Raw genomic sequence first — 21,735 nt, 5'->3', positions numbered from 1 at the left:
CTGCAACCTACAGCATCCTTCGTCACTATCCACAACTCCACCAACCTTAGTGTCGTCTGCAAATTTACTAACCCATCCTTCTACGCCCTCATCCAGGTCATTTATAAAAATGACAAACAGCAGTGGACCCAACACTGACCCTTGCGGTATCCCACTAGTAACTGGTCTCCAGGATGAACATTTCCCATCAACTACCACCCTCTGTCTTCTTTCAGCAAGCCAATTTCCGATCCAAACTGCTATATCTCCCACAATTCCATTTCTCCGCATTTTGTACAATAGCCTATTGTGGGGAACCTTATCGAACGCCTTGCTGAAATCCATATACACCACATCAATCGATTTACTCTCACCTACCTGTTTGGTCACCTTCTCAAAGAACTCAGTGACGTTTGTGAGGCACGACCTTCCCTTCACAAAACCGTGCTGACTATCCCCAATCAATTTATTCTTTTCTAGATGATTATAAATCCTATCCCTTATAACCTTTTCCAACACTTTACCAATAACTGAGGTAAGGCTCACTGGTCTATAATTACCAGGGTTGTCTCTACTCCCCTTCTTGAACAGGGGAACCACATTTGCTATCCTCCAGTCATCTGGCACTATTCCTGTAGACAATGACGAGTTAAAGATCAATGCCAAAGGCTCGGCAATCTCCTCCCTGGCTTCCCAGAGGATCCTAGGATAAATCCCATCTGGCCCAGGGGACTTATCTACCTTCACCCTCTGAAGGATTTCTAATACCTCTTCCTTGTGAACCTCAATCCCACCTAGTCTAGTAGCCTGCATCTCAGTATTCTCCTCGACAACATTGTCATTTTCTAGAGTGAATACTGTTGAAAAATATTCATTTAGCGCTTCCCCTATCTCATCTGACTCCACACACAACTTACCACTACTATCCTTGATTGGGCCTAATCTTACTTTCATCATTCTTTGCATGTCCAGCAGTCACTTAAATGTCACTAATGACTCCCCTTCCATGACTACCACTGGTAAACTATTCCATGCGCTCACAAATCTCTGGGTGAAGAACCTCCCTCTGACGTCTCCTCTATACCTTCCTCCTAACACCTTAAAACTATGACCCCTCGTGGCAGTCAATCCGGCCCTGGGGAAAAGTCCCTGGCTACCAACTCTATCCATGCCTCTCATTACCTTGTACACCTCGATCAGGTCACCTCTCTTCCTCCTTCTCTCCAGAGAGAAAAATCCAAGCACAGTCAACCTCTCCTCGTAAAACAAGCCCTCCAGTCCAGGCAGCATCCTGGTAAACCTCCTTTGCACCCTCTCCAAAGCCTCCACATCTTTGCTGTAATAGGGCAACCAGAACTGGACACAATATTCCAAGTGTGGTCTCACCAGGGTTTTGTAGAGCTGCAGCATAACCTCACGGCTCTTAAACTCGATCCCCCTGTTAATGAAAGCCAAAACACCATATGCTTTCTGAACAACCTTATCCACTTGGGTCGCAACTTTGAGGGAGCTATGTACTTGAACACCAAGATCCTGCTGTTCCTCCACACTGCCAAAAATCCTGCCTTTTATCCTATATTCTGCATTTAAGTTCAACCTTCCAAAATGCATCACCTCGCATTTATCCAGCTTGAACTCCATCTGCCATTTCTCAGCCCAGCTCTGCATCCTGTCAATGTCTCGCTGAAGCCTGCAATAGCCCTCGATACTATCAACGGCACCTCCAACCTTTGTGTCATCAGCAAACAATCTAACCCACCCCTCAACCTCCTCATCCAAGTCATTTATAAAAACTACAAAGAGCAGAGGCCCAAGAACAGAGCCCTGTGGGACACCACTCAGCACTGACCTCCAGGCAGAATACTTACCATCTACAACCACTCTCTGCCTCCTGTCAGCCAACCAATTCTGAATCCAGACAGCCAAATCACCCTGTATCCCATACCTCCTGACTTTATGAATGAGCCCGCCGTGGGGAACCTTATCAAATGCCTTGCTGAAGTCCACGTACACTACATCCACTGCTCGACCCTCGTCAACCTGTCTCTTGATCTCCTCAAAGAACTCAATAAGATTTGAAAGGCATGACCTACCCCTCACAAAGCCATGCTGACTCCCTTTAATCACGCTATGCTTTTCCAAATAGTCATAAATCCTATCCTTCAGAATTCTTTCCAAAACCTTGCTGACCACCGACGTAAGACTGGCTGGTCTGTAATTTCCAGGGATTTCCCCATTCCCTTTCTTGAAAAGAGGAACAACATTTGCCTCCCTCCAATCTTCCGATACGACTCCCGTGGAGAGTGAGGAAGCAAAGATCTTCGCCAGTGGCTTAGCAACCTTCCTTGTCGCTTCCCGGAGCAACCTAGGATAAATCTGGTCTGGCCCTGGGGACTTATCAATCTTAATGTTTGCCAAAATTTCCAGCACATCAACTTCCTCAATCTCAATCTGTTCAAGCCTGTTTTCCTGCTCCTCAAAGTTCTCATTCACAACAAGGTCCCTTTCCTTAGTGAAAACCAAAGCAAAAAAACTCATTTAGGGCTTCCCCTATCTGCTCAGACTCCACGCACAAGTTCCCTATGCTATCCCTGATCGGCCCTACCTTCTCCCTGATCATTCACTTATTCCTCATGTATTAGTAAAATGCCTTTGGGTTCTCCTAATCCTTCCTGCCAAGCCTTTTTCCTGCCCCCTCCTGGCCCTCCTCAATCCACTTTGGAGCTCCTTCCGAGCAAGCCTGTAATCCTCTAAAGCTGTGCTAGATCCTTGCTTCCTCCACCTTACATAAGCTGCCTTTTGCTTTTTGACAAGAAGCACCTCTGTACCCGTCATCCAAGGCTCCTTAATCTTACCCCTTCTACCCTGTCTCAGAGGAACAAATTTATACATCACTCGCAACAACTGCTCCTTAAACCGCCTCCACATGTCTGCTGTGCCCTTTCTGTGGAACAATTGCTCCCAATCTGTACTTCCCAACTCCTGTCTGATAGCGTCATAGTTTCCTTTTCCCAGTTAAATATCTTCCCCCGGTAACTGCTCCTTTCCCTTTCCATGTCTATGGTAAATGTGAGGCTGTTGTGGTCACTGTCGCCAAGTGTTCTCCCACCACGAGGTCTGACACCTGTCCTGGCTCATTGCCGAGCACCAAATCCAAAATGGCCTCCCCCCTCGTCGGCATTCTACCCCATGGCACCCGTCTAATCTCCTCACCTCACCCAGCTCAACACCCGACCCCACCCCTCCCCCTGTGGGCTGACCCCCGACCCCACCCCCTATCCCCGCTGTGGGCCGATCCCCGACCCCACCCCCCCACCCCCGCTGTGGGCCGACCCCCGACCCCACCCCTTCCCACCGTGGGCCGACCCCCGACACCACCCCTCCCACTGTGGGCCGACCCCCGACCCCACCCTCCCCAAGACTGACCACCGACCTCCTCTCCATCCGGACTGACCCCTGACCTCACCTCTCCATCCGGAATGACCCCCGACCTCACCTCTCCATCTGGAATGATCCCTGACCTCACCGCTCCATCCGGAATGATCCCCAAACTCACCTCTCCATCCAGAATGACCCCTGACCTCACCTCTCCATCTGGAATGACCCCTGACCTCACCTCTCCATCCGGATAGCCTCAGTTTTCCGCAGTTTCTGCTCCCAGGTTTCGTTCAGCTCCTCAATAATCTTCTCCGTTTCCTGTAACCGGGAAAAATCATCATTCCCATGAAGTACATTCCCATTGGCTGCAGCTGAGGTGCGGGGAGTGGGGGAGGGGGGTCAAGCCGGGGAATCAGAGAGGTTTTACAGCACTGTAGACCCTTCGGCCCACTATTTCTGTGCCAGTCACCAGCCATCTCCCTGTAGTCACCTCACTGGCCCACGGCCTTGTTTGCTGTAGCGTTTCCGGTGCTCGGCTAAACAGTTCCTGAACATTTTGATGGTTCCTGCCCCTTTCAGGCAGTGAGTCTCAGATACCCACCACCCTCTTCCTCAAATCCCCTCTCACCCTCCGGTTCCCCACCACGGCAACAGAGATCCCCCCCATCCACCCTGTCTGTGACCTACTGGACACTTCGGTCAGATCACCCATCCCCCCGCTCCACATCCTCCTGCCCCGCACTCCCCCCGTACCCCCCACTCCACCTCCTCCTCCCCGCACCCCCTGAACACCACCTCCTCCCACCACGCTCCCCCCCATCCTCACCTGGTCTGGCCCACATGTGACTCCAGACCCACAGTAATGTGGTTGACTCTGAACTGCCCCCTGGGCTCTTAGGGAGTGGCAATAAATGTCGGCCTGGCTATTGCCACCCTCATCCTGTCAATGAATAAAAAGTAGGCCAGACCAGGACGGCCGTTTCCTTCCCTGAAGGACATTAGTGAACCAGATGGGATTTCCCCGACAATCGACACCGGATTCACGGAATTCCAGATTATTTTATTCAATTGAAACGGCATCACTTGCTGTGGCAGGATTTGAGCCCACAATGTTGCCCGGGTCCTCGCGATAATAGCCCTGGGCGACCGTCTGGCCTACAGCAGGCCCACCGGCCTACACAGTGTCCCCTTGTCATCTCAGTAAGCTTTCATTCAGACCAAAGCTATCTCACCTGCAGTCGATCCATCGCCTCCTCACTGGACAGCAGCTGGCCATTCAGCTGCCCCTGGGGGCAGGGTTGTGGGGCTGAAACCCCCTCCCCACTGGGGACCGAGGTAGTGGGGAATCTGTCGACATCTTCAAGCACCATGGGCCGGGGGCTCGGCTGTGAATCGCTGTTCTCCTCAAATTCTGTGCCTGGGGGTGGGGGTGGGGAATAGGGGAGGGGGGTCAGGGGATGAGGAGACAGAGAGAGACGGGGGAGACAGGACAGGGATTGGGGGGTTGCGGGGGACAGGGGGTGGGGAGACAGAGAGAGAAGGGGGAGACAGGACAGGGATTGGGGGTTGCGGGGGACAGGGGGTGGAGAGACAGGACAGGGATTGGGGGGGTGGAAGACATCCCAATGTTAGAGATGGTTAGAAACCAGACACAATGAAAAGAAATCAAAATATTCCAATAGCTCAATCAATCAAACACTCCCAGGGACAGCACAGGGTTAGATACAAGGTAAAGCTCCCTCTACACTGTCCCCCATCAAACACTCCCCAGGACAGGGACAGCACGGGATTAGATACAGAGTAAAGCTCCCTCTACACTGTCCCCCATCAAACACTCCCAGGGACAGGGACAGCATGGGGTTAGATACAGAGTAAAGCTCCCTCTACACTGTCCCCCATCAAACACTCCCAGGACAGGGACAGCACGGGAACTGGATGAAGTAGTAAGCTGGGGGTTGGGGGGTGGGGATGGCGTGTATCCCAGGGGTTGGGTGGTGGGGATGGTGTGTATCCCAGGGGTTGGGGGGTGGGGATGGCGTGTATCCCAGGGGTTGGGTGGTGGGGATGGTGTGTATCCCAGGGGTTGGGGGTTGGGGATGGTGTGTATCCCAGGGGTTGGGGGTTGGGGATGGCGTGTATCCCAGGGGTTGGGTGGTGGGGATGGTGTGTATCCCAGGGGTTGGGGGTTGGGGATGGCGTGTATCCCAGGGGTTGGGTGGTGGGGATGGTGTGTATCCCAGGGGTTGGGGGTTGGGGATGGCGTGTATCCCAGGGGTTGGGGGTTGGGGATGGCGTGTATCCCAGGGGTTGGGGGGTGGGGATGGCGTGTATCCCAGGGGTGGCCCCGCTGCTCCTTACTGTCCATGACGCTGAGACCTTCCTTTGACAGCAGCTGCCTCAGTCTGGCTACCTCCTCCTTGAGCTCCCGGATCAGTCTGGCGTTGGGATCCTCGTTGATGACCGCGTTACACTTGATCTGTTTGGCTCTGTCTGCGTATCTGAAAGAGAACGCGGCCATCACGTGGCTGTTTGATGGTTCCCCTCCCGTCCAACCACACTCCCCACAACGAGGATCAGTGCTGACCTACCTGAGTGTGCTGAGGGTCTCCTCGTAGTTAATATCTGCAGGGCTGAGAGCCGCAATCATGGCAGTGCGCGAGTTCCCACCTGTACCAGGGACGGGAGGTTAGATATGAGGACGGCCAGAGCTGGGAGAATCCAAACGCACAGCACTTCCCCCCCACCGACCTCAATCCCAGTGCCACATTCACTCATCTCCCACTCTGCTCATCGACACATGTCACACTCACACGGTCGGACTTTGAGCAGAGTTCCACCGTCAATAACATCACCCTGTCCCTACCTTGGCAAATCCGCTCAAGAATCCCACATTCCATCAACTCTTAATCCAAACACCACATTCCGATGCCAACTCGCAAAATACAGTCACTACTCTGCAAAGTCAAGGGGCCCTGGCAAAACTAGAATCGTTGGGTATCAGGGGGCAAACGCTCTGGTGGTGGAGTCACAAGGAAATCGGTTGTCGTTATAGAGTCATACAGCATGGGAACAGACCCTTCGGCCCAACCCATCCGTGCTGACCAGGTATCTGAAATTAATCTAGTTCCATTCACCAGCATTTGGCCGCTATCCCTCTAAACCTGTCCTATCCATGTCCCCATCCAGATGCCTTTTAAATGCTGTAACTGTACCAGCCCCCACCACTTCCTCTGGCAGCTCATTCCATACACGCACCACCCTCTGTGTGAAAAAGTTACCCCTCAGGTCCCTTTTAAATCTTTCCCCTCTCACCTTAAACCTGTGCCCCTCTAGTTTTGGACTCCCCCCTACCCTGGGGAAAAGACCCTGTCTATTCACCCTATCCATGCCCCTCATGATTTTATAAACCTCTATATGATCCCCCCGCTCAGCCTCTGACGCTCCGGGGAAAATAGCCCCAGTCTATCCAGCCTCTCCCTGTAGCTCAAACCCTCCAACCCCGGCACCATCCTTGTAAATCTATTCTGAACCCTTTCCAGTTTCACAACATCCTTCCTACAGCAGGGAGACCAGAATCGCGCGCAGTATTCCAAAAGGGACCCTGACCAATGTCCTGTACAGCCGCAACATGACCCTCCCCACCCCTATACTCAATGCAGTTGGAGATCGATCCTCTCAGCTCCAGGAGCTTCTCAGGGTAGTGTCCTAGGCCCAACCGTCCTCAGCTGCTTCATCAATGACCTTCCCTCCATCATAAGGTCAGAAGTGGGAATGTTCGCCGATGATTGCAATGTTCAGCTCCATGCGTGGCTCCTCGGATACTGAAGAATTTCATGTTCAAATGCAACAAGATCTGGACAATATCCAGGTTTGGGCTGATAAGTAGCAAGTGACATCCACCCCACACTATCACCAGGCTGTAGCCATCACCAATAAGAGACAATCTAACCACTGCCCTTTGACATTCAATGGTGTTACCATCACTGAACCCCCCCCCCACCATCAACATCGACATCCTGGGAATTATTATTGACCAGAAACTCAACTGGAGTCACCACATAAACACAGCGGCTACAAGAGCAGGTCAGAGGCTGGGAATCCTGCAGCGAGTAACTCCCCTCCTGACTCCCCACCCAAAGCCTGTCCCACCATCTACAAGGCACAAGGCAGGAGGGTGAGGGAATACTCCCCATTTGCTCCTGGATGGGGGCAGCCCCAACAACACTCAGGAAGCTCGACACCATCCAGGACAAAGCAGCCCCCGCTCGACTGGCACCACATCCACAAACATCCCACTCCCTCCCCCACCGACACTCAGTCGCAGCAGTGTGTACCATCTACAGGATGCGCTGCAGAGATTCACCAAAGACCCTCAGGCAGCACCTTCCAAACCCACGACCCACTTCCATCCAGAAGGACAAGGGGCAGCAGGTACATGGGAACACCACCCCCTGCACGTTCCCCTCCGAGCCCCTCACTGTCCTGACTTGGAAATGAATTGCCGTTCCCTCAGTGTCTCTGGGTCAGAATCCCTGGAATTCCCTCCCTAAGGGGCACTGTGGGTCAACCCGCAGCACACAGACTGCAGCGGTTCAAGAAGACAGCTCACCCCCACCTTCTCAAGGGGGGCAACTAGGGACGGGGGCAGTAAATGCTGGGCTCAGCCAGTGACTCCCACATCCCACGTGTGAATTTTTTAAAAAATCCTCTCTGTGGCCTCTTTGTCTGAGCTGGCACAGAGTCTCATTCACTAATCGTTCCACATCTGCCACCAAACACTAACTCCTAGTAATTTTTGCCCTCTTCAAAGCCCTCCATTGCTTCACCCTCCCTACCGCTGTCCCCTCCTCCGGGCCCTACACCTCATCCCTACCTCTGTCACCCCCTCCAGCCCCCTACACCCCCTCCTTATCTCTGTCACCTCCTCCAGCCCCTCCCTATCTCTGTCACCCCCTCCAGCCCCTACACCCCCTCCCTATCTCTGTCACCCACTGCAGCCCCTACACCCCCTCCCTATCTCTGTCACCTCCTCCAGCCCCTACACCCCCTCCCTATCTCTGTCACCTCCTCCAGCCCCTACACCCCCTCCCTATCTCTGTCACCTCCTCCAGCCCCTACACCCCCTCCCTATCTCTGTCACCCCCTCCAGCCCCTACACCCCCTCCCTATCTCTGTCACCCCCTCCAGCCCCTACACCCCCTCCCTATCTCTGTCACCTCCTCCAGCCCCTACACCCCCTCCCTATCTCTGTCACCCCCTCCGGCCCCTACACCCCCTCCCTATCTCTGTCACCCCCTCCGGCCCCTACACCCCCTCCCTATCTCTGTCACCCCCTCCAGCCCCTACACCCCCTCCCTATCTCTGTCACCTCCTCCAGCCCCTACACCCCTCCACGGCATCTTCCTGTGCAATCACAGGAGGTTTAACTCTTGCCCTCCCAATGCATCCCCACATCAGTGTGGATCTGCTGTGAAGTGTGGTGGGCTGTTCTGACAGGATGGAAGGTGATATACAAACGCAGCACAGTGTTGTTGTGTCACAGGGGCCTGAGCTGCGTGCTCCCGTCCTGTCCTTACCCAGGTTCTCCTTCAGGAGCCAGGTCAGCACGGAGTCCCGATACGGGATGAAATCCGATTTCTTTTTCTTTCCCTGTGTCCATGGGGGAAAACACATCTTCAACATTACACCGGGAAGTGCTGGGGGTGGGGGGGGGGGTGGATAGAGACAGACAACGAGGGGAGGGAGGCGCGGAGAGAGACAGACAACGAGGGGGAGCTGGAGAGAGGGGAGGTGGAGGAGTGCAACAGTGGGTGGGGGAGAGAGAGAGAGACAGTGGGGGGGACAGAGAGAGCGACAGTTGGGGGGTAGGAGAGAGAGAGAGACAGTGGGGGGGTAGGGAGAGAGAGAGAGACAGTGGGGGGGTAGGGAGAGAGAGAGAGACAGTGGGGGGGTGGGGAGAGAGAGAGAGACAGTGGGGGGGTGGGGACAGAGAGAGCGACAGTGGGCGGGGTGGGGGGGAGAGAGAGAGAGCGACAGTGGGGGGTGGGGAGAGAGAGGGTGACAGTGGGGGGTGGGGAGAGAGAGAGAGACAGTGGGGGGGAGGGAGAGAGAGAGAGACAGTGGGGGGGTAGGGAGAGAGAGAGAGACAGTGGGGGGGTGGGGACAGAGAGAGAGAGACAGTGGGGGGGTAGGGAGAGAGAGAGAGACAGTGGGGGGGTAGAGAGAGAGAGAGAGACAGTGGGGGGTAGGGAGAGAGAGAGAGACAGTTGGGGGGTAGGGAGAGAGAGAGAGACAGTGGGGGGGTAGGGAGAGAGAGAGAGAGACAGTGGGGGGGTAGGGAGAGAGAGAGAGACAGTGGGGGGGTAGGGAGAGAGAGAGAGAGACAGTGGGGGGGTAGGGAGAGAGAGAGAGACAGTGGGGGGGTAGGGAGAGAGAGAGGGTGACAGTGGGGGGGTAGGGAGAGAGAGAGAGACAGTGGGGGGGTGGGGACAGAGAGAGCGACAGTGGGGGGGTGGGGAGAGAGAGGGTGACAGTGGGGGGGTAGAGAGAGAGAGAGAGACAGTGGGGGGGACAGAGAGAGCGACAGTTGGGGGGTAGGGAGAGAGAGAGAGACAGTGGGGGGGTGGGGAGAGAGAGGGTGACAGTGGGGGGGTGGGGAGAGAGAGAGAGACAGTGGGGGGGACAGAGAGAGCGACAGTTGGGGGTAGGGAGAGAGAGAGAGACAGTGGGGGGGTAGGGAGAGAGACAGCGACAGTGGGGGGGTGGGGAGAGAGACAGTGGGGGGTGGGGAGAGAGACAGTGGGGGGGTGGGGAGAGAGACAGTGGGGGGGTGGGGAGAGAGACAGTGGGGGGGTGTGGGGACGGGGGGAGACAGAGAGACTCACCACCATGTCTGCGAGTGCGGAAATCACCTTCCCCAGGGTGGTGAGGGACTTATTAATGTTCGCACCTTCCTGAGGGAGCAGGAGTACAGACAGTGAGACACCGCGTTGGGGGGGGGGGGGGGGGGGAGAGGGGATGCACTGGCGGGTGAGGGCGGGGGAGGGGACGCACTGGCGGGTGAGGGCGGGGGAGGGGACGCACTGGCGGGGGAGGGGAGGGGGCAGGGAGGGGACGCACTGGCGGGGGAGGGGAGGGGACGCACTGGCGGGTGAGGGCGGGGGAGGGGAGGGGACGCACTGGCGGGTGAGGGCGGGGGAGGGGAGGGGACGCACTGACGGGTGAGGGCGGGGAGGGGAGGGGACGCACTGGCGAGTGAGGGCGGGGGAGGGGAGGGGACGCACTGGCGGGTGAGGGCGGGGGAGGGGAGGGGACGCACTGGCGGGTGTGGGATACCAGCGCGAATGGGACACAGATGACCTCTCACCTTTAACCTCATGCCCTTTGCCCCTGAGGAGTCGGCCCTTTCACTTCCTGCCAAATCGACCAGGCTGATCCTGCTGACCTGCAGGCAAAGGTCAAAGTGCACCAATCACTCAACGGGCCAAAGGTCACCGGCGTAAGGCCAGGGGCACGGTGACCCCAACCCCGACACCGACTCCCCCCACCCCCGACACCGAGCCCCCACCCCCGACACCGACCCCCCCCCACCCCCGACACCGACCCCCCCACCCCCGACACCGACCCCCCCCCACCCCCGACACCGACCCCCCCCACCCGACCCGACCCCCCCCCACCCCCGACACCGACCCCCCCCACCCCCGACACCGACTCCCCCCACCCCCGACACCGACCCCCCCCCACCCCCGACACCGAGCCCCCACCCCCGACACCGACCCCCCCACCCCCGACACCGACCCCCACCCCCGACACCCCCCCCACCCCCGACACCGACCCCCCCCACCCCCGACACCGAGCCCCCCCCCGACACCGACCCCCCACCCCGACACCGACCCCCCGACAACGACATCCCCACCCCCGACACCGACCCCCCACACCCCCGACACCGAGCCCCCACCCCCGACACCGACCCCCCCCACCCCCGACACCGACCCCCCCCACCCCCGACACCGACCCCCCGACAACGACATCCCCACCCCCGACACCGACCCCCCCCCACCCCCGACACCGAGCCCCCACCCCCGACACCGACCCCCCCCACCCCCGACACCGAGCCCCCCCACCCCCGACACCGACCCCCCCCACCCCCGACACCGAGCCCCCCCACCCCCGACACCGAGCCCCCCCACCCCCGATACCGACCCTCCCCACCCCCGACACCGACCCTCCCCACCCCTGACACCGAGCCCCCGACAACGACATCCCCACCCCCGACACCGACCCCCCCCACCCCCGACACCGAGCCCCCCCACCCCCGACACCGGCCCACTCCACCCCCGACACCGAGCCCCCCCACCCCCGACACCGACCCCCCCCCACCCCCGACACCGACCCCCCCCACCCCTGACACCGACCCCCCCCACCCCCGACACCGAGCCCCCGACAACGACTTCCCCACCCCCGACACCGACCCCCCCCACCCCCGACACCGAGCCCCCGACAACGACTTCCCCACCCCCGACACCGACCCCCCCCACCCCCGACACCGTCCACCCCCCACCCCCGATACCCCCATCCCACCCCCGACACCGACCCCCCCACCCCCGACACCGAGCCCCACCCCCGATACCCGCACTCCCGACACCGACCCCCCACCCCCGACACCGACCCCCCCACCCTCGACACCGACCACCCCCCACCCCTGATACCCCCATCCCCACCCCCAACACTGCCACCCCAACACCGAGCCCCCACCCCAATACTGACAACCCCAACCCCAAAACCAAGCCCCCACCCACAACACTGACCCCCCTCCCCCAATACTGACACCCCCAACCCAAAACCGAGCCCCCATCCCCAACACCGACTCCCAATGTACCCCCTCCCCGAGACTCCACTCACGCAACCCCGCGCACCACTCACGCCAGCCCCCCCCACCTTCTCGGTGAAGAGGTTGGTGATGGCATCGTGCCGTTTCTGGGTGAAAACGATGGTGAAGACAGCGTGGGATCGACTGCTGCTCTCGTTCATGTTGGTGCAGGCGACCGTCCTGGGGGTGGGGGTGGGGGGTGTGAAGAGAATGGTTATTGACCAACCTGGGGTTGGGGTGACTAACCAAGAAAGTGCCCCACTCCCCAAAACCGCGCCACAAACACCCACATTCCCTGGTCTCTCTGAACCCCGCCCCACCCGGTCTGCCAGCTGATCAACCCCCTCCATTACCCCCCCGGGCCCCTTGTGACGCCCCTAATGACCACCAGGGACCTCCCGGCCATGCCCCGTGACCAATCTCCCCCACCCAGTGACCCCCGTGCCCACCTCCTCCCCCCTACCCTGAGATCTGTTGCCCACAGCCCACCGTCTCCTCCACGGGACACCTATGCCAGTGGCGACCCACCTGGCCTGGTTGCCGCAGTCCATGAGCTCAGCGATATCCGGAAGTTGGTGACAGCCAGTTTGGAGAGATTTTCCACGTAGGGTCCCAGAATCGGATGCTCCCGAACCCTCAGGCTGCCTCGGCTTTTCGGGTTCAGGAGGTCGCGGACGCGCTCGCAGTAAATCTCCATGTAACTGACCTGACAGGGGCAAAGCCGGGGGTGAGAGGGGAGACAGTCAGTATTCACCTCCTCACTCCACACCCGAGACCCAGAAACCAACAATAACCCCACCCCAACCCCACACACTGTGACTAGCAGACCCCAGACGGTCAGTGCTGAGGGAGCGGGCACTGTCAGAGGGTCAGAGCTGAGGGAGCGGGCACTGTCGGAGGGTCAGAGCTGAGGGAGCGGGCACTGTCGGAGGGTCAGTGCTGAGGGAGCGGGCACTGTCGGAGGGTCAGCGCTGAGGGAGCGGGCACTGTCGGAGGGTCAGCGCTGAGGGAGCGGGCACTGTCGGAGGGTCAGCGCTGAGGAGCGGACACTGTCGGAGGGTCAGCGCTGCGGGAGCGGACACTGTCGGAGGGTCAGCGCTGCGGGAGCGGACACTGTCGGAGGGTCAGCGCTGCGGGAGCGGACACTGTCGGAGGGTCAGCGCTGAGGGAGCGGACACTGTCGGAGGGTCAGTGCTGAGGGAGCGGACACTGTCGGAGGGTCAGTGCTGAGGGAGCGGACACTGTCGGAGGGTCAGTGCTGCGGGAGCGGACACTGTCGGAGGGTCAGTGCTGCGGGAGCGGACACTGTCGGAGGGTCAGTGCTGCGGGAGCGGACACTGTCGGAGGGTCAGTGCTGAGGGAGCGGACACTGTCGGAGGGTCAGTGCTGCGGGAGCGGACACTGTCGGAGGGTCAGTGCTGCGGGAGCGGACACTGTCGGAGGGTCAGTGCTGCGGGAGCGGACACTGTCGGAGGGTCAGTGCTGCGGGAGCGGACACTGTCGGAGGGTCAGTGCTGCGGGAGCGGACACTGTCGGAGGGTCAGTGCTGAGGGAGCGGACACTGTCGGAGGGTCAGTGCTGCGGGAGCGGACACTGTCGGAGGGTCAGTGCTGCGGGAGCGGACACTGTCGGAGGGTCAGTGCTGCGGGAGCGGACACTGTCGGAGGGTCAGTGCTGCGGGAGCGGACACTGTCGGAGGGTCAGTGCTGCGGGACCACGCACAGAGGGATCACGCGCCCCCCACCCCCACCTCCTGGGAATGCCCCCTACCCCATACCTCCACTGAGTACGAGAGATGCAAATCCTCGTTGTGATTGATCCTGGTGAAGAGATCTTCACAAAGCTGTGGGGAGACACACAGGTGGGTCACTGGGATCAGTGGCAGGTCTGTCTCCTCTCGCCATCTGTCTTCACCGTCCCCTCCCCTCATCACCCAACCTCAGCCAGCTCCACTGGCATGGGGAGGGGGCGAAAGGGGGAGGGGGGCAATATGGGGGAGGTGGGGAGACGGGGGGGGGGAGGGAAGTGGGGGGTTGGGGGGGGGAGGGAAGTGGGGGGGGGGAGGGGGGGGAGGGAAGTGGGGGAGGTGGGGAGACGGGAGGGGGCAGGAAGAGGTGGGTGGAGGGAAGAGGGTGAGCGGGGGGTGGGGAGGGTGAAAACAAGAGGAGGCGATGGCGGTGCCAGAGCTTCAGGCCCAGAAAGCAGGTCCCCACCGCACCCCGCGCCCCCCACTCCCCTCACCCCCGTTAACAGTCAGACTCCCCCCGCCCCGTCTACCCAAGACAATTATACCACCCCCTGTCCGGTGACGGTTACCCCCGCCCTCCCAGTGACACTGATGGCCATCACACCACCCCCGAGACTGTTATCCCCTCGTCCCAGCGATGGTGGCAGAGACACCCCCCTCGGCACCCCCGCCAAGCGACGGTGACCGCCCCCCCCGAGGCGCTCTGACCTGGGGTACGATCCCTGGCTGTCCCGTCTCCTGGCTCCCCATCATGGTGTAGGATTTGCCGGCTCCAGTCTGGCCGTAGGCGAATATACAGACGTTGTATCCCTCGAAAGCGTGAAGCAGCATCGACTCCCCGATGTCCTGATAGACCCGCCGCTGCGAACTGAAGCTTGGGTCATCGGGCTGGAACCCAACCACAGCCGGGGGTCACTGCACCGGGCGGGGGGTGAGCTCACCGCCCCCACACTCCCACCGCCACCCGCTCACCGCCCCCACACTCCCACCGCCACCCGCTCACCGCCCCCACACTCCCACCGCCACCCGCTCACCGCCCCACACTCCCACCGCCACCCGCTCACCGCCCCCACACTCCCACCGCCACCCGCTCACCGCCACCCGCTCACCGCCCCCACACTCCCACCGCCACCCGCTCACCGCCCCCACACTCCCACCGCCACCCGCTCACCGCCCCCACACTCCCACCGCCACCCGCTCACCGCCACCCGCTCACCGCCCCCACACTCCACCGCCACCCGCTCACCGCCCCCACACTCCCACCGCCACCCGCTCACCGCCCCCACACTCCCACCGCCACCCGCTCACCGCCCCCACACTCCCACCGCCACCCGCTCACCGCCACCCGCTCACCGCCCCCACACTCCCACCGCCACCCGCTCACCGCCCCCACACTCCCACCGCCACACTCCACCGCCACCCGCTCACCGCCCCCACACTCCCACCGCCACCCGCTCACCGCCCCCACACTCCCACCGCCACCCGCTCACCGCCCCCACACTCCACCGCCACCCGCTCACCGCCACCCGCTCACCGCCCCCACACTCCCACCGCCACCGCTCACCGCCCCCACACTCCCACCGCCACACTCCCACCGCCACCCGCTCACCGCCCCCACACTCCCACCGCCACCCGCTCACCGCCCCCACACTCCCACCGCCACCCGCTCACCGCCCGCACACTCCCACCGCCAACCGCTCACCGCCACCCGCTCACCGCCCCCACACTCCCACCGCCACCCGCTCACCGCCCCCACACTCCCACCGCCACCCGCTCACCGCCCCCACACTCCCACCGCCACCCGCTCACCGCCCGCACACTCCCACCGCCAACCGCTCACCGCCACCCGCTCACCGCCCCCACACTCCCACCGCCACCCGCTCACCGCCCCCACACTCCCACCGCCACCCGCTCACCGCCCCCACACTCCCACCGCCACCCGCTCACCGCCCCCACACTCCCACCGCCACCCGCTCACCGCCCCCACACTCCCACCGCCACCCGCTCACCGCCACCCGCTCACCGCCCCCACACTCCCACTGCCACCCGCTCACCGCCACCCGCTCACCGCCCCCACACTCCCACCGCCACCCGCTCACCGCCACCCGCTCACCGCCCCCACACTCCCACTGCCACCCGCTCACCGCCACCCGCTCACCGCCCGCACACTCCCACCGCCACCCGCTCACCGCCACCCGCTCACCGCCCCCGCTCACCGCCCCCACACTCCCACCGCCACCCGCTCACCGCCCGCACACTCCCACCGCCACCCGCTCACCGCCACCCGCTCACCGCCCCCACACTCCCACCGCCACCCGCTCACCGCCCCACACTCCCACCGCCACCCGCTCACCGCCACCCGCTCACCCCCACCGCCACCCACTCACCGCCCCCACACTCCCACCGCCACCCGCTCACCGCCACCCGCTCACCGCCCCCACACTCCCACCGCCACCCGCTCACCGCCCCCACACTCCCACCGCCCCCACACTCCCACCGCCCCCACACTCCCACCGCCACCCGCTCACCGCCCCCACACTCCCACCGCCACCCGCTCACCGCCCGCACACTCCCACCGCCACCCGCTCACCGCCCCACACTCCCACCGCCACCCGCTCACCGCCACCCGCTCACCGCCCCCACACTCCCACCGCCACCCGCTCACCGCCACCCGCTCACCGCCCCCACACTCCCACCGCCACCCGCTCACCGCCACCACACTCCCACCGCCACCCGCTCACCGCCCGCACACTCCCACCGCCACCCGCTCACCGCCCCCACACTCCCACCGCCACCCGCTCACCGCCCCCACACTCCCACCGCCACCCGCTCACTGCCCCCACACTCCCACCGCCCCCACACTCCCACCGCCACCCGCTCACCGCCCGCACACTCCCACCGCCACCTGCTCACCGCCCCCACACTCCCACCGCCACCCGCTCACCGCCCGCACACTCCCACCGCCACCTGCTCACCGCCCCCACACTCCCACCGCCACCCGCTCACTGCCCCCACACTCCCACCGCCCCCACACTCCCACCGTCACCCGCTCACCGCCCGCACACTCCCACCGCCACCTGCTCACCGCCCCCACACTCCCACCGCCACCCGCTCACCGCCCCCACACTCCCACCGCCCCCACACTCCCACCGCCACCCGCTCACCGCCCCCACACTCCCACCGCCACCCGCTCACCGCCCCCACACTCCCACCGCCACCCGCTCACCGCCACCCGCTCACCGCCCCCACACTCCCACCGCCACCCCGCTCACCGCCACCACACTCCCACCTCCCCAACGCCACCACACTACCCCCCGCACTGCCACCCATTCATTGCCCCCACACTCTCCCACTCACACCCCCACTCAACCCCATCGCGCCTGCCCCGCCACCTGCTCCCTCCCCATCACCACACCCTCCCCGCAACCAACAGCCTCCCTATGACCCTGTCAGCTATGTCTGACCCTCCTCCCCCGTGACCCACATGTGAACCCCCCCATACTACCCCCCCGTGACCCACATCTGAACCCCCCCCGATACTACCCCCCGTGACCCACATGTGAACCCCCCCATACTACCCCCGTGACCCACATGTGAACCCCCCCATACTACCCCCCGTGACCCACATGTGAACCCCCCCATACTACCCCCCGTGACCCACATCTGAACCCCCCCATACTACACCCCGTGACCCACATGTGAACCCCCCCATACTACACCCCCGTGACCCACATCTGAACCCCCCCCATACTACACCCCGTGACCCACATGTGAACCCCCCCCATACTACACCCCCGTGACCCACATCTGAACCCCCCCCATACTACCCCCCGTGACCCACCATGTGAACCCCCCCCATACTACCCCCCCGTGACCCACCATGTGAACCCCCCCCATACTACACCCCCGTGACCCACATCTGAACCCCCCCCATACTACCCCCCCGTGACCCACCATGTGAACCCCCCCCATACTACCCCCCCGTGACCCACATCTGAACCCCCCCATACTACCCCCCGTGACCCACATCTGAACCCCCCCCATACTACCCCCCCGTGACCCACCATGTGAACCCCCCCATACTACCCCCCGTGACCCACATCTGAACCCCCCCCATACTACCCCCCCGTGACCCACCATGTGAACCCCCCCCATACTACACCCCCGTGACCCACATCTGAACCCCCCCCATACTACCCCCCCGTGACCCACCATGTGAACCCCCCCCATACTACCCCCCCGTGACCCACCATGTGAACCCCCCCCATACTACCCCCCCGTGACCCACATCTGAACCCCCCCATACTACCCCCCGTGACCCACATCTGAACCCCCCCCATACTACCCCCGTGACCCACCTCTGAACCCCCCCATACTACCCCCCGTGACCCACATCTGAACCCCCCCATACTACCCCCCGTGACCCACATCTGAACCCCCCCATACTACCCCCCGTGACCCACATGTGAACCCCCCCCATACTACACCCCGTGACCCACATCTGAACCCCCCCATACTACCCCCCCGTGACCCACATGTGAACCCCCCCCATACTACACCCCGTGACCCACATCTGAACCCCCCCATACTACCCCCCGTGACCCACATCTGAACCCCCCCATACTACCCCCCATGACCCACATCTGAACCCCCCCCATACTACACCCCGTGACCCACATGTGAACCCCCCCATACTACCCCCCGTGACCCACATCTGAACCCCCCCCATACTACCCCCCGTGACCCACATCTGAACCACCCCATACTACCCCCCGTGACCCACCTCTGAACCCCCCCATACTACCCCCCGTGACCCACATCTGAACCCCCCCATACTACCCCCCCATGACCCACATGTGAACCCCCCCCATACTACCCCACCGTGACCCACATCTGAACCCCCCCCATACTACCCCCCCATGACCCACATCTTACCCTCTGCGCTCCCACCACGGCATGACCCCCACCAACCCGTGCACCCTCCAATGACCGCGACCCACCACTGACCCCATGCCCTCCTATGGGCACCAGCTGACAGCCACAACTCTCCAACTGTACCATCCCCAGGACCCCACCTGGCACCGTCCTTACTCCAGGACGAACCTTCACCCCAACTGCCCCCACCTCCTTGGGGAGGCAATGGCCCAGTGATACTAACCCAGAGACCCAGATAACCTTCTGGGGACCTGGGTTTGACTCCCACTGGGGCAGATGGTAGATGATAAAATATCTGGAATTAAGAAATAATGATGAAAAAACCCATCTGGTTCACCAGGGAACTGTCATCCTTACCTGCTTCGGGCCTACATGTGACTCCAGACCCGCAGCAATGTGGTTGACCTAACTGCCCTCTGGACCATTAGGGATGGGCAATAAATGCTGGCCCGTATCCCATTAATAAAGAAAGAAAGGAACATCTCTGATACCCCCACCCCCCGCCCGAGCCCCCACCGGCCCTCAGGAAGGTGCTGGTCTGGTACTTACAGAGCTGTGGGACCAGTACGAATAGTCAAAGGTGAAACTCTTTGGGGCATCCTGAGTGTGTTTGGGATTGGTGATACCTGTGAGGGAGGGAGGGGTAGAAGGCAGAGGGAGACGGGGGAAGCAGGTGGGGAGAAGGGAAGAGAGACAGACAGACGGAGAGAAAGTGAGAACGATCGCAATCACCTTCCTGCAATGAGTACAAACCACACTACCTGAAACCCCCAAATTCCCGACCCGAGGAAGGGCAGGGAGAGTGGGGGTGTAGGATTGATGGGCGAATGGTGGAGATTGTGAAGGTGTTTTTTTTTGGGGGGGTGCACGGGGGTGGTGGTTGGAGGAGGCTGTGATACTGCACGCCACGTAATGCTGCAGAGTTCACTGGAGGCTCTCAATCTCCAAACCCACGACCCACTTCCATCCAGAAGGACAAGGGGCAGCAGGTACATGGGACCCCCACTCCAACCGCATGTTCCCCTCCGAGCCCCTCCCCATCCTGACTCAGAATTTAGTTTGTTATTCATTCACGGATGGGACATGGGCATCGCTGGTTGGCCCCAGCATTTACTGCCCCCGTCCCTAGTTGCCCCCATTGAGAAGGTGGGGGTGGGCTGCCTTCTTGAACCCCTACAGTCTGTGTGCTGTGGGTTGACCCACAATGTCCCTTAGGGAGGGAATTCCTGGGATTCTGACCCAGAGACACTGAAACAACGGCGATATATTTATCAATTGGGATGACAGATCTCCCTCCCCTATGAAGGGCCCAAGTGAACCAGATGGGGTTTTACAACAACAACTGCGTGTGGTTATGTGACAGCCACCATTAGAGCTTGCTTCTAATTCCAGGCTTTAAACAGAATCCAAATTTCCCCATTTAACAGGGTACGATTTGAACTGAAGTCCCTTTGGGGTGGGGTGGGGTGGGGGTTGGGGTAAGCCAGACCACTATAGCATCACTGTGACCGACTGTCCAGGGATGTGCGGGTTAGGGTGGGTTGGCCGTGCTAAATTGTCCCGTAGTGTCCAGGGATGTGCGGGTTAGGGTGGATTGGCCGTGCTAAATTGTCCCGTAGTGCCCAGGGATGTGTGGGTTAGGGTGGATTGGCCGTGCTAAATTGTCCTGTAGTGCCCAGGGATGTGCGGGTTAGGGTGGGTTGGCCGTGCTAAATTGTCCCGTAGTGTCCAGGGATGTGTGGGTTAGGGTGGATTGGCCGTGCTAAATTGTCCCGTAGTGCCCAGGGGTGTGTGGGTTAGGGTGGATTGGCCGTGCTAAATTGTCCCGTAGTGCCCAGGGGTGTGCGGGTTAGGGTGGATTGGCCGTGCTAAATTGTCCCATAGTGCCCAGGGATGTGTGGGTTAGGGTGGACAGGCCGTGCTAAATTGTCCCGTAGTGCCCAGGGGTGTGCGGGTTAGGGTGGATTGGCCGTGCTAAATTGTCCCGTAGTGCCCAGGGATGTGCGGGTTAGGGTGGGTTGGCCGTGTTAAATTGTCCCATAGTGCCCAGGGATGTGCGGGTTAGGGTGGGTTGGCCGTGCTAAATTATCCCATAGTTCCCAGGGATGTGCAGGTTAGGGTGGGTTGGCCATGCTAAATTGTCCCATAGCGCCCAGGGATGTGCGGGTTAGGGTGGGTTGGCCGTGCTAAATTGTCCCATAGTGCCCAGGGATGTGCAGGTTAGGGTGGGTTAGCCGTGCTAAATTGTCCCATAGTGCCCAGGGATGTGCAGGTTAGGGTGGATTGGCCGTGCTAAATTGTCCCGTAGTGCCCAGGGGTGTGCGGGTTAGGGTGGGTTGGCCGTGCTAAATTGTCCCATAGCGCCCAGGGATGTGCGGGTTAGGGTGGGTTGGCCGTGCTAAATTGTCCCATAGTTCCCAGGGATGTGCAGGTTAGGGTGGGTTGGCCGTGCTAAATTGTCCCATAGCGCCCAGGGATGTGCGGGTTAGGGTGGGTTGGCCGTGCTAAATTGTCCCATAGTGCCCAGGGATGTGCAGGTTAGGGTGGGTTAGCCGTGCTAAATTGTCCCATAGTGCCCAGGGATGTGCAGGTTAGGGTGGATTGGCCGTGCTAAATTGTCCCGTAGTGCCCAGGGATGTGCGGGTTAGGGTGGGTTGGCCGTGCTAAATTGTCCCGTAGTGTCCAGGGATGTGCAGGTTAGGGTGGATTGGCCGTGCTAAATTGTCCCGTCGTGCCCAGGGATGTGTGGGTTAGGGTGGATTGGCCGTGCTAAATTGTCCCATAGTGCCCAGGGATGTGCAGGTTAGGGTGGATTGGCCGTGCTAAA

General features: G+C 61.0%; 1 protein-coding gene across 1 annotated transcript in view; it reads right to left on the bottom strand.

The window, feature by feature from the left end:
* The window catches only part of LOC125448637 (kinesin-like protein KIF1C), a 54,653-nt gene that overhangs the window by 16,915 nt on the left and 16,003 nt on the right, over positions 1-21,735 (bottom strand). The window contains 13 exon segments of the mRNA XM_059642565.1: positions 3,596-3,675; positions 4,590-4,774; positions 5,716-5,855; positions 5,946-6,024; positions 8,934-9,006; positions 10,242-10,310; positions 10,724-10,801; positions 12,295-12,406; positions 12,755-12,794; positions 12,797-12,932; positions 14,004-14,069; positions 14,682-14,861; positions 19,458-19,534. Of these exon segments, the coding sequence (XP_059498548.1) occupies positions 3,596-3,675; positions 4,590-4,774; positions 5,716-5,855; positions 5,946-6,024; positions 8,934-9,006; positions 10,242-10,310; positions 10,724-10,801; positions 12,295-12,406; positions 12,755-12,794; positions 12,797-12,932; positions 14,004-14,069; positions 14,682-14,861; positions 19,458-19,534 (1,315 nt within the window).

This window comes from Stegostoma tigrinum, chromosome 45 (genome assembly GCF_030684315.1).
Source record: "Stegostoma tigrinum isolate sSteTig4 chromosome 45, sSteTig4.hap1, whole genome shotgun sequence".
NCBI lineage: Eukaryota > Metazoa > Chordata > Chondrichthyes > Orectolobiformes > Stegostomatidae > Stegostoma > Stegostoma tigrinum.
Note: the sequence above shows the minus strand (reverse complement) of the source record. Positions and strands in the feature narration are given on the sequence as shown.